This window comes from Quercus lobata, chromosome 4, assembly GCF_001633185.2.
Source record: "Quercus lobata isolate SW786 chromosome 4, ValleyOak3.0 Primary Assembly, whole genome shotgun sequence".
NCBI lineage: Eukaryota > Viridiplantae > Streptophyta > Magnoliopsida > Fagales > Fagaceae > Quercus > Quercus lobata.
Genome location: NC_044907.1, coordinates 14,075,826 through 14,088,477, shown reverse-complemented (window position 1 = coordinate 14,088,477; position 12,652 = coordinate 14,075,826). Strand labels below are relative to the sequence as shown.

General features: G+C 37.6%; 1 protein-coding gene and 1 pseudogene across 1 annotated transcript; one reads left to right on the top strand and one right to left on the bottom strand.

Annotated features, from left to right (window-relative positions):
- Positions 1-372: 372 nt before the first annotated feature.
- Positions 373-1,413, bottom strand: LOC115984640. The gene has a single exon (XM_031107665.1). The coding sequence runs from the start codon at positions 1,411-1,413 to the stop codon at positions 373-375; it is 1,041 nt and encodes a 346-aa protein (XP_030963525.1).
- A 2,826-nt stretch (positions 1,414-4,239) lies between these two features.
- On the top strand, positions 4,240-8,137 carry LOC115987198 (annotated as a pseudogene).
- The last annotated feature ends 4,515 nt before the right edge of the window (positions 8,138-12,652 follow it).

Here is a 12,652-nt window from a genome sequence, read left to right as displayed (position 1 = left end):
GAAGTAAGGAATGGGCAAAAGAAGAAGAAAGGTCTAGGTCCAATATGCCGTGTATAATTCTACAATTCTAACCTATCCAACATGGAATATTGCTCATATTGGACAGTCAGTATTAACTCATGCGGATAAATAGAAAAAATTTAGAGCGGTGTTTATTTCTCACACACCATTGCAAGTCACGAATTTAGTGCAAAAAAATGAGTGTGCGTACTTTGTGAAAAATAGTAAGTGTGCACTAGCCATTACCCAAAAGCTTTGATAAAAAATAGCACAATTTTACTAGAACAAACAAAATTTCACATATAATCTCACAAGTATTTGTAAAATGGATTCTTATGGGGAAGGATATATGCTATGATAGGAGTATATATCTTAGATGACAAGGACATTAGACTTTCGTAGTTCAGTTGGATCTAAATCTTCCGAAGGCTCCATAGCCTTCTTGCCAAGCTTAAGCAAACTCCCAGTGGCCAAAAGTGCCTTAGGATTGATATCATGCATAGACCTTGCATACAAACTATTACATGCTGTCCATGCCGCATCAAACAGTTCTTTGTTTTTCGTGTTCCCCATAAGGCAGTGACCAAGAATTCTCAATACAGGTTGTAGCAACTCCCATGGCAATGGAATCCTTCCCTCTTTACGACCATTTGACTCGCTCTCCTTCTTCAAGTCCCTGTCATCATCATTATTGTCTTGACCAGCCCAAACCACACAAAACTCACAGAAATCAATCTTGGACCCGACTGGCATATGATAAATCTTGCTGTGGTATAGTTCTAAGGCCACCCCAACTATTCTGGCTCTTCTCGTAGACCTTACAGTCCCATGTGGCTCCAAACTAGGAGATATGACTGCTAGGTTAAGCTCTGTGGAGTTGTTGTTAATGGGTGCTTTGGCTTCATGGTAAACACTAAGAAGTGACAAGTTCGGTACGTTCATGGTTATGGGTTGGCTGGCACGCGAGGTGGTCTCATGGGCATAAAGGGCTAGAAGGACGGCCTCAAAGCCAGCAAGGGGTTTGTGGAGTGCAACACAGGAGAGGTAGATCCCTACAATAATGGGGAGGAAGCGGAGGACAATGAGTTGGAGGTTAGGGTCACTAGATTGAAAAGTGTCATAAAGCCAACGACAGAGGTTGCTGTCACCAGCTCCAGAGTTGGGTTCACGAAGAAGGGAGGATACTTGGGAGGCAACTTGGGGGTCATGGAGAAGAGAGAAAGCAGGGTTAGTGTTGGAGGAGGAGATAGAAAAGGAGAGATTGGATGGAAAGGAGGAGAGAATGGAAGAGAGAGATTCAATGGCCGATTTGGTTTTAGATAGGGAGTCCAATGATATGGAGGGTGCATGTTCTGAGATCGAGGTGGAGGTGGAGGTGGAGGATGGGGTGGTGGGTTCTGAGTGATTAGACATTTTAGAGAGAGAGAGAGAGAGAGAGAGAGAGAGAGAATATATTGGGTTGTTTTTCAATTTAATTATTTTGGGTGATTAACTATAGCTAGCTATGGTGCATTTCAATTATGAGTAATATTACAGTTACAAACTATTTTATAATATTTTTACAAAATGTTGATGTGGGTAACCTCTTATTGATTTTCATCTAGGTCCACAATTAATATCACTTTTTTATTTACCAATAATCACTTACCACATCAGCGGTTTGTAAAATAGTTTGTATCTCTAGCATTATTCTTCAATTATATTATTACATTCATGGATGATAAATTAACTAAGGATGAACATTTCAATTGTAGAAAGAGTGAACTGCTCAAAAAGGGAAATTGTCAAAGCAGATTAAAAAAAATTTGAGTTATTGGAGGAGAGACAATTAAGGCAGAAAGATTGGATCATCTTTTACCTTCCTGTCCTTTTCGTTTTCCTTGTGAGTTGTGGCATTGCCTTCTCAATTTAATCATGTGATTAAGGATTGAGTAATGTTATAGTTATAGACTAATCTATAATATTTTACAAATTATTAATGTAACAAATTCTTAGTGGATCTCATCTGGGCTCACGATTAATTTTTTTTTTTTTTACTAATAATCACTCACTATATTAGCTATTTGTAAAATAGTTTATAACTTCAGCATTTTTCTTAAGAATATGGACCATGTAATGTAGGCCCATGATATAGGTACAGGTTCTGATTTAAAAATAAAAATAAAAAACTTTTGAACAAACTAGAAAGTATGTGTGTATGTGTTTATTTCTTAAAAAAAAAAAAGGGCTATCATATATATATACACACACATAGGAGCCTTCCAATCATTTGCAAAGCTCTCTTGATTGAATAGCATTGTTACAAGCAAGATATTTGAAAAGGAGATTATAATAGAAAATGTAATAAGCTTATCTACTCTACTATATATACAATATATCCATATCTATATAGCTCGGCAAACATTTGAAATTAAACCATATTAAGTATAAACTTTAAAAGCCATGCTATCGATTTAGAGTTGGTGCTTTATTTTTATCTTTAACAGAATCTGTTTTAATATGATCCATGAATTGGATCAGAGCAAAATAAATTTAGGGAGAATTGGTAATTTAACACATGTTGATTTTCTTTTCTTTTTTAATCATATTTCATTTAGGTTGGCATTGAGAGGTAGTGTAAAACGAAAAAAAAAATAACATTCTACAACAAAGAATCATAATGTAAAAGCATTCTCATTTGATCATGTAAAGTAAAATACCTAAAACTCTAAAATGGAGAATATCCTATTAATCAAATTCCAAAAAGGAAAAAAAAAAAAAATCCCTACAATACTGGTCATGCATACTATTCAAAAGGTTTGAAAAAGCTATTACAAAGAACTATAGCTCTTGTTAAAAATTTTAAATTTATTATTATTATTATTATTATTATTTTCACTCAAAACTCTTTCCCCTTTCTTGCACTCTCTCCTTTTATTTGCTATAGATAGTTGGGCTTTGGAAGGTTATGACTGCTTGATTGATGAAGAAGAAAAATAAGAGAGATAAAGAATTAAAAAAAATGAATTCTAAAACAAATTAGATTATTAAATATTGTTTTATAATTAGATTTTTTTTTACAGTCCAATATAATTGACAAAATTACCATTTTTTTAATATGAAAAAATGTTTGAGTTTTACAATGCATCCATAATTACACATTTGCATGTTTATAAACAATAGGCTTTGACCATACTTCCATAACAATTACACTTTGATTTTGTAAATGATTGTTACATTGTAATTTGGTCTTCTTCTTTTTTCTTCTTTTTTTTAATAATTTCAAATTAGAATAGGATAACTTTTTTTTTAAGAAAGTTTCAATTTATGATGTTCATTTATGATAATAACTTTTTATCATCAGATCAAGATACCAATCTGTTTTTGATGTAAATGAGGATTGAACCCCAAATCTCTTATTCAACCATAAAAAAATTTTACAAATTAAGTTAAATAAAACCCACAATATGATTACTCTAATTTTGTGTATTTCCAAAAAATAAAAGTACATAATCCCTTTTTCTTTTTTTCTTTTTTTTTTAGTGAAACGTTAAAAAGTAAAAACAAAACTAATAACCTAAAATTTAGGTTGGGCCCTTGGGCTAAACAAAGCCTAGCCCATCCAGAATAAAACACTAAAACACTTCCATAACCTCTCGTGACTCTACGAACACACCCTTTTGTTTTTCTCAACGTTGTAGCCAACATCGCCACAAACACAACAGGTAACCATGAAAGATTTGTTTTAGTTTTTGTTCTATGTATGTATACGTGTTTTGTTTTTTGTTTTTTGTTTTTTTTTTTTTGTTTATTAATATAATTAAGGAATTATTATTATTATTATTTTTGCATTATCTGGATTTTTTCCAGAGGCTAGTATGAATTATCAAACTTTTGATTTCGTTGTTGTACCTGAAAAATTAAGAGTATATGGTTGTTGGGTTTTGATGAATCGGTTTTATTATGTAAAAGGGTACTTTTGATTTTCAGTGTTTGATGCTCTTTTGCTCATATTCACATAGGTAGTCCCAATTGAGTTGTGTGTGTGTGTATGTTTTGGTTAATGTGTATTTTATGTGGATGGCAAGAATGTAAAACTGTAAGAGCATTAACTTGTTTAAATTTATAACTTTTTTTCCCAAAAACCATAGGACCCTTTTGTGTTTTTAACTGTTTTGTGGGGTTTAAGTGCTTTATCTTGTTCATGTTATTGTGTGATGCTTGTTAAGACCCTTGAATCTGATATGTTAATTCACTGAGGTATCTGAAATTTTGTTTGGTTTTTGTTTAAAATGCAGTTTCTGGAGCTTTATAACCTGTTGGATTTAACCAATTTCTGAGATGGCTTCGCGTTTTTGGACGTCCCAGGTTCTTACTTTTTATTTTGATGCCTTGCTCGTCTCAATTACTCTATTCTGTATTATGTTTAAACTTTGAGAACCAGTTTTGATAAAGGTTGTTATTAACTGTTATTATTATTATTTTTTTTGCTGTTGACAGGGTGGTAGTGATTCTGAGGATGATGATAGTGATTATGGTGATGAGATTGAGAATGATGTGTCTGCTGACGCTGGCAACGTAGGTAATAACATGAAAAATAAATATATTGATGATGGGAATGACAGAAATGGCGATGACTCTGATGGCAAAAAGCGGGTTGTCAGGTCTGCAAAAGATAAGCGCTTTGAGGAAATGTCAGCCACGGTTGATCAGATGAAGAATGCGATGAAAATAAACGACTGGGTTAGCTTGCAGGAAAGCTTTGACAAGATAAACAAGCAGCTGGAGAAAGTCATGCGTGTCACAGAGTCTGAAAAGGTCCCTAACCTTTACATAAAAACACTTGTGATGCTGGAGGACTTCCTGAGTCAGACTTTGGCAAACAAAGATGCAAAGAAGAAGATGAGCAGCAGCAATGCCAAGGCCTTGAACTCAATGAAACAAAAGCTGAAGAAAAACAACAAACAATATGAGGATATGATTATTTAGTGTAGAGAAAATCCTGAGAGTGAGGAGGAAAGGGATGAGGATGACGAGGATGATGAGAATGAAGAAACTGATTCAGAGATTGAAGAGGATCCGACAAAAATTGAATTCAAAGATTCTGAGGATGAGGATGAGGATGATGATGACAAGTTTGGGGATAGCCAAGATGATGATGATGGACAGTGGGAGAAGAAGATGAGCAAGAAAGATAAGCTTATGGATAAGCAATTCAAGAATCCTAGTGAGATCACATGGGATACTGTTAACAAGAAATTCAAGGAGGTTGTGGCTGCTCGAGGTAGGAAAGGAACTGGAAGATTTGAGCAGGTTGAGCAGCTTACTTTTTTGACCAAGGTTGCTAAGACCCCTGCTCAAAAACTGGAAATTCTATTTAGTGTTGTCTCGGCACAATTTGACGTCAATCCAGGACTCAATGGCTACATGCCTATAAATGTATGGAAGAAATGCGTGCAGAACATGCTTGTGATATTGGACATTCTTGTCCAGTATCCCAACATTGTGGTAGATGATATGGTGGAACCTGATGAAAATGAAACCCAGAAGGGACCAGAATATAACGGTACTATCCGGGTTTGGGGAAACTTGGTTGCCTTTGTTGAAAAGATAGACAGTGAGTTTTTCAAGAGCTTGCAATGCATTGATCCCCACACTCGTGAGTATGTTGAGAGACTCAGGGATGAGCCTATGTTTTCAGTTCTTGCTCAAAATGTCCAGGATTATTTAGAACGGGTTGGGAACCTCAAAGCTGCTGCAAAGGTTGCATTAAAGCGGGTTGAACTCATCTATTATAAGCCACAAGAGGTTTATGATGCCATGAGAAAACTGGCTGAGCAGACAGGAGACAGAGATAATGGAGAAGCAGCTGAGGAGCCTAAAGTGATTGAGGAAGGTAGGGGGCCATCTGCATTTGTTGTTACTCCAGAGCTTGTGCCTCGGAAAGCCACCTTTCTAGAGAATAGCAGGACTCACATGGATTTTTTGGTGTCCCTCATCTACAAGTTTGGGGATGAGCGGACCAAAGCAAGAAGTATGCTATGTGATATTTACCACCATGCTCTCCTAGACGAGTTTTCGACTTCATGTGACTTGCTGCTAATGAGTCACTTACAGGAAGGTATTCAGCATATGGACATATCAACACAGATCCTTTTCAATAGAGCTATGGCCCAACTTGGTCTATGTGCATTCCGGTTGGATTAATTACTGAGGGCCATGGCTGCCTCTCTGAACTATATTCTGGTGGAAGGGTAAAGGAGTTGCTTGCACAAGGTGTTTCGCAAAGCCGATATCATGAGAAGACTCCAGAACAGGTACTGATGTTTGCTTTCTGTTTCATATATACATTTATAATTATTTGGTACTCTTTTCTTAAATAAAATTTTAAAAAAAGTTAGAAACTTGTAAATTGCTTAGACCATGTTTTTATTTTTTTGAGGAAAAAAAATTGCTTAGACCATGGTTAATGTAGTATGATTGTGTACCTTTCATACTGTGTGAGGTTTTGTCCAACTGCTGTTTGGATTTTAATTTGTTACACATACATGCACACATCATGGTACATCATACAAAATAGGGTACAATGTGATGAGATGATGGAGGAGTAAAGGTAATATATGATGTGACTGTATGATATGGCCATTACATTTAAGGTTAATAAAAAATTGAATGTAGATTTTGATGTGAGGTTAGCTGCAATTCTGCTGGTTAGATTTCATTTATCTTGTGTATGATAATGAAAGCTTGTAGGCTGTGTAGAATGTGTTGTATGAGACTTATTTGTTGGTTATTCCATTGGGGATTAAAAATTGCACATCTTTTCTTGTAAATATTGTTGTTGGATTAGCTTCTAATCTTCTATGTTATGTAAGTGTGCACATGTATGTTCCATGGACTCACTGTTGTAATTGTCCCCTGCTCAAAATCAACAGGAAAGGATTGAAAGGAGACGCCAAATGCCATACCACATGCACATAAATCTTGAGCTCCTGGAGGCTGTCCATCTGATATGTGCTATGCTGCTGGAAGTACCCAACATGGCAGCTAACATTCATGATGCAAAACGCAAGGTCATAAGTAAGACTTTCCGACGGTTGATTGAGGTGAGTGAGAGGCAAACATTTACAGGTCCCCCAGAAAATGTCAGAGACCATGTAATGGCTGCCACCAGGGCCCTTAGCAAGGGAGATTTTGAGAAGGCGTTTGATGTCATCAAGTCCCTTGATGCGTGGAAGCTTCTAAGGAATCGAGAGAATGTGCTTGAGATGCTCAAGGCTAAGATCAAGGAAGAGGCTCTGAGGACCTACCTATTTACTTATTCCTCATCTTATGATTCCCTGAGCTTGGACCAGCTCACCAAACTGTTTGACCTCTCAGATGCTCAGACTCACAGTATTGTCAGCAAGATGATGATCAATGAGGAGCTCCATGCAAGTTGGGATCAACCAACTCAGTGCATCGTTTTCCATGATGTTGAGCACACTAGGTTGCAAGCTCTGGCATTCCAGTTTACAGAGAAGCTCTCTGTCCTTGCAGAAAGTAATGAGAGAGCGATAGAAGCAAGGCTAGGTGGTGGTAGTTTGGATCTGCCTCAGAGGCGGAGAGAAAACCAGGATTATGCTGCTGGAACAGCTGCTCCTGGAGGTAGGTGGCAAGAAAACTTGTCTTTCACTCAGGGAAGGCAAGTTGGTGGCACTGGGCGCACAGGATATGGTGGTGGAGGGAGACCTTTCCCACTAAGCCAAGCTGCTGGAGGCGGTTATTCAAGGGACCGGACAGGTCAGTCACGGGGTGGTGGCTATCAGGGCACACGGTATCAAGGCACTGCATATGGAGGGTCAGGGAGGAGTGCTTATCAGAGTGGTTCAGCTGTGAGGGCATCCCAAATAGATACTTCAACTCGCTTGGTCAGTCTTCATAGAGGGATACATGCTTAGAGTAGTAAGACTACTGGAAGAGAAGACAATACTGATTAGAAGTTCTTGCGTTTTAGAGAAAACTTATTCTGTTGGTTCCCAAAATTTGTCCAAAAATTGTTTAATTTTCTTGCAGTATTTGAATTTTACCTTCAGAGGTCTATTTCTGAAGTTCTAAACTGAAGGTTAACTTTGAAAGGTGGATATTGTATGCTTGTTGCTATGACAGCATTACTCCAACGCGTTTTGTTTCATCAGTTGCTCATAATAATAGTTTACACTTCTATGAGATGGAATGGTTTTGTTTGGCAGGTTTCGAATCTTATGAAATTTTTTATCGAATTGTTTTGCCAGATTAGTTGGAAACCTGGAAAAAGGACTCATGAGCTGACCTGAATCATTTGGGAAATTAAGTCTTAGTTGGCTGAACTATTCTGGCTTTAGTCTATATCTCTGTATATCAATGTCCGCTTCTAGTTGATTTCCTCTAAACTTGCTACCTAAGCTTTGAAAAACCAAAATTTTTCACTATCATTCTAGTATATATTTGGTAAATTTGGTTTTTTGAGTTACAACTTACAAGTAGTGTTAAAATTATATTAGTTTCTGATAAAATCAAAATAAATTAGGATTGATCTTTTAAAAAAAAAATTATGATTAAATTATGTATGTTCATTTCTATAAGTTCCTTAATTTAACTTTTTATTTAACAATACTTCATTTTTCAAACTTTCTTTGTATTACACTAGTTAGTGACTAGTTATTTTATATTGGATTTAAGGCTTTAACAACAAAAGTGATTAATTCACACCTAGGTAGAGTAATAATCAACTTGTCACAGTTCCATCCCCTCTTTAAAATGGAAAAAACTTGTGCAACACAAAAAGGGACAAGATGGGTCAAGCAGCAGTCAGCACTAGCATTTTCCCCAACCTACTCACATGTTTTTTTTTTTTTTTCAATGTTACTTTAATAATTTATTGTCAATTTGAGCAAATTTTCAAATCCTATTCTAATCTTTTCAAACGTGCAAAGTGTTTACATGCAAACTTTTTCCAAGAAAAAAAAATCCCAACTCATTGGAATTGAAAATCAAGTTCCTAAAATGCTTTTGGGGCTACCCATTTTTGTTTTGTGTTTTTTCTTCTCTGACTACCCCTTTTTTATTGTCAATTTGAGCACATTTTCAAATCCTATTCTAATCTTTTCAAACGTGCAAAGTGTTTACATGCAAACTTTTTCCAAGAAAAAAAAAATCCCAGCTCATTAGAATTGAAAATCAAGTTCCTAAAATGCTTTTGGGGCTACCCTTTTTTGTTTTGTGTTTTTTCTTCTCTGAGTACCCCTATTTTATTGTCAATTTGAGCACATTTTCACATCCTATTCTAATCTTTTCAAAAGTGCAAAGTGTTTACATGCAAACTTTTTCCAAGAAAAAAAAAAAAAAAATCCCAGCTCATTTGAATTGAAAATCAAGTTCCTAAAATGCTTTTGGGGCTACCCTTTTTGTTTTGTGTTTTTTCTTCTCTGACTACCCCTTTTTTATTGTCAATTTGAGCACATTTTCAAATCCTCTTCTAATTTTTTCAAACGTGCAAAGTGTTTACATGCAAACTTTTTCCAAGAAAAATAAACATCCCAGCTCATTGGAATTGAAAATCAAGTTCCTAAAATGTTTTTAAACTAAATTGTTTAATTTTCTTGCAGTATTTGAATTTTACCTTCAGAGGTCTATTTCTGAAGTTCTAAACTGAAGGTCAACTTTGAAAGGTGGATATTGTATGCTTGTTGCTATGACAGCATTACTCCAACATGTTTTGTGTCATCAGTTGCTCGTAATAAATGAGATGGACTGGTTTTGTTTGGCAGGTTTCAACTCTTATGAAATTTTTTATCGAATTGTTTTGCCAGATTAGTTGGAAGCCTGGAAAAAGGACTCAATGAGCTGACCTGAATCATTTGGGAAATTAATAAGTCTTAGTTGGCTGAACTATTCTGGCTTTAGTCTATATCTCTGTATATCAATGCCCACTTCTAGTTGATTTCCTCTATACTTGCTACCTAAGCTTTTGAAAAACCAAAATTTTTCACTATCATTCTAATATATATTTGGTTTATTTGGTTTTTTGAGTTACAACTTACAAGTAGTGTTAAAATTATATTACTTTCTTTCAAGATAAAATCAAAATAAATTAGGATTGATCTTTTTTAAACAAATTATCAATATCAATATATATATATATATATATATAAAAGCAGAGACCTCATTGTGTGTCACAGGGTCAAATTTTTCTTTCAATTTGCTGCCTATGATGGCACTAAGCCCACTGACTTAGTCTCAGCCAACACACCACACACACGCACTGTAGGAACACTATGAACAGAATTATAAAGAGAATGCACACACACACAGCACACACAGTATTTACAGGGCACCAACCCCAACCTTCATCACTTAATATCAAGTACAAAGGAAGCCTGAGAATCCACACGAATTTCTCAAAGCAAAACAATACACTCTCTTGCTGTTGACAACCCCAACAGCCTAGGATAACATACAGAATAAACTGCATTGGCAGTTACTACCAAGTAACTGCCCCTTTTCTTGGACTTGCTGCCACATGTAGTCTGACTTAGGACACCCTCATTGCTGCTGCCTTACACGTTTCCAGCCTTTGCACTGCATATCTGAAGCACCCACAATGCTAGGAAACGTTGGTAACTGCCACCAACTGCTGCTGCACACATAGCACATGTCAGCCCAACACTCAGCATCTCATCATAGGTCTTCTGCCCATGTTCCAGCAACCCACACGTGATGTCCATCACATTTTAGAAGCCTTGGCCCTCTATCCAAGTCTTTCCTATCAGCATCACAGCCCACATATCATGCCCATCAGCAGCACACTAAGTAACTGCCATCAGCCCACACACATCAGTCCATACATTCAGCCAGCACCAACCAGCCCAATGCCTTGCACAGCATAGCATTAACATCAGCAGCCCAGCACTGCCTTGCACACAAGCCACCAAGCCCACATACGAAGCAACCCATAGCCAAGCCATCATGCCATGCACTACCACGTAGGGTCAGCACCACCTGCTGCTGCCCATCACCAACAAACCGTTGCTGCCCACCATGGCCCTCCTCTGCCATGGCCTTGGGGCATCATGTGGAGCAAGGTGCCTCCACATGCTGCCCCTCATCATGCTCATCAAACTGATTCCAGCAAGGGGGCTGGGCTTGTCCCCCTCAAAGAGCACTTAGGAGCTTCATTGGATAGGCATGAGGAGCCATTGGTGTCTTGAGAAAACATTGAGCCATGTGACTGGCCTGATGTTGTCCAAGCACTCCACTTCCTCATGCCATCATCAGCAACTAGCAAAACTCCTAACAAACCACCCCCACCAGAAGAAGCCGACGTCCTCGTCGGGAGGGTATCCTCAAATGCCTTCACCTCTTTCTCAAACTGCCACAATGTTGATGCTTTCTCCCAACTTGCCTCTGATTCAGCCACCCCTTTCCACTTCACTAAGTAGTAAGTTATCATATTTCCTCCCTTTCGATAACCCGTCACCTTCTTATCAAGGATTCTGTCCACTTCTTTGTCAAACTGAACCATGACAGTAGGCGGGGCACGCCTTGCCTCATTTCTAGCAGGCTCTCCTGCATCACCATGATAAGGCTTCAAGAAGCTAACATGGATGGTTGGGTGAATCTGCAACCTTTCTGGCAGCTTTAACTTGTAAGCCACAGCACCAACTCTTTTTACTATTTCAAATGGACCATCGTATTTAGGGATTAAACCTCTGTGAATTTGCTCATTTCGAAACTTCCTCCAAATCTGTGGTGTTAATTTCAACAGCACTTTGTCCCCCACTTGGAACTCAAGAGGTCTCCTTCCTTTATCAGCATACTTCTTCATTCTTCTTTGAGCTTTCAACAAGCTGTCTTGTGCCTCTTGCATCAGCTCTTGCTTGTTTACAGCAAATCTGTATGCTGCAGGACATCTGCCCCCTGATCGCTGCTTAGCAATCTCATGAGGTGTGAGAGGCTGCTGCTCCATAGCCAACTCGAAGGAACTCATCCCCGTTGATGAAGACTTGTGCAAATTATAAGCAAATTGTGCAGAATCCAACAAGTCTAGCCAATTCCTCTGGCTGGCAGTCACATAGTGCCTCAAATAATCCTCCAACACAGCACTAATCCTTTCTGTTTGCCCATCTGTTTGTGGGTGATTTGCAGTAGAAAACTTCAATTCAGAACCCATCAAACCAAACAGAACAGTCCAAAATCGACCAGTAAACCTAGAGTCTCGATCACTTACAATATCTTCAGGCAACCCAAAGTATTTCACCACGTTTTTATAGAACAAATCAGCAGCCACCTCTGCTGTACATGTGCTCGGTGCAGCCATAAAAACCGCATACTTTGAGAATCTATCAACCACCACAAACACTGAACCCATCCCTTTAGCTTTTGGCAAACCAGTAATAAAATCCATTGAAATCGAAACCCATGGACTTTTTGGTATGGGAAGAGGTTGTAACAAACCTGCTTCCTTTTGAGTTAAACCTTTGTCTTGTTGACAAACTAGACAGGTTTTCACATACAACTCAATATCTAACTCCATTTTAGGCCAAAAATAAGAACGGGACAACAAAGCATACATCCTATCCTTACCCGGATGTCCTGCCCACTATGGATCATGAGTTTCTTTCAGCAACTCCCTTCGGATCTTTCCACTTGGTAC

Excerpts from the sequence above, each read along its gene's own strand:
- LOC115984640 (XM_031107665.1), bottom strand. The coding sequence starts at position 1,413 with ATGTCTAATCACTCAGAACCCACCACCCCATCCTCCACCTCCACCTCC.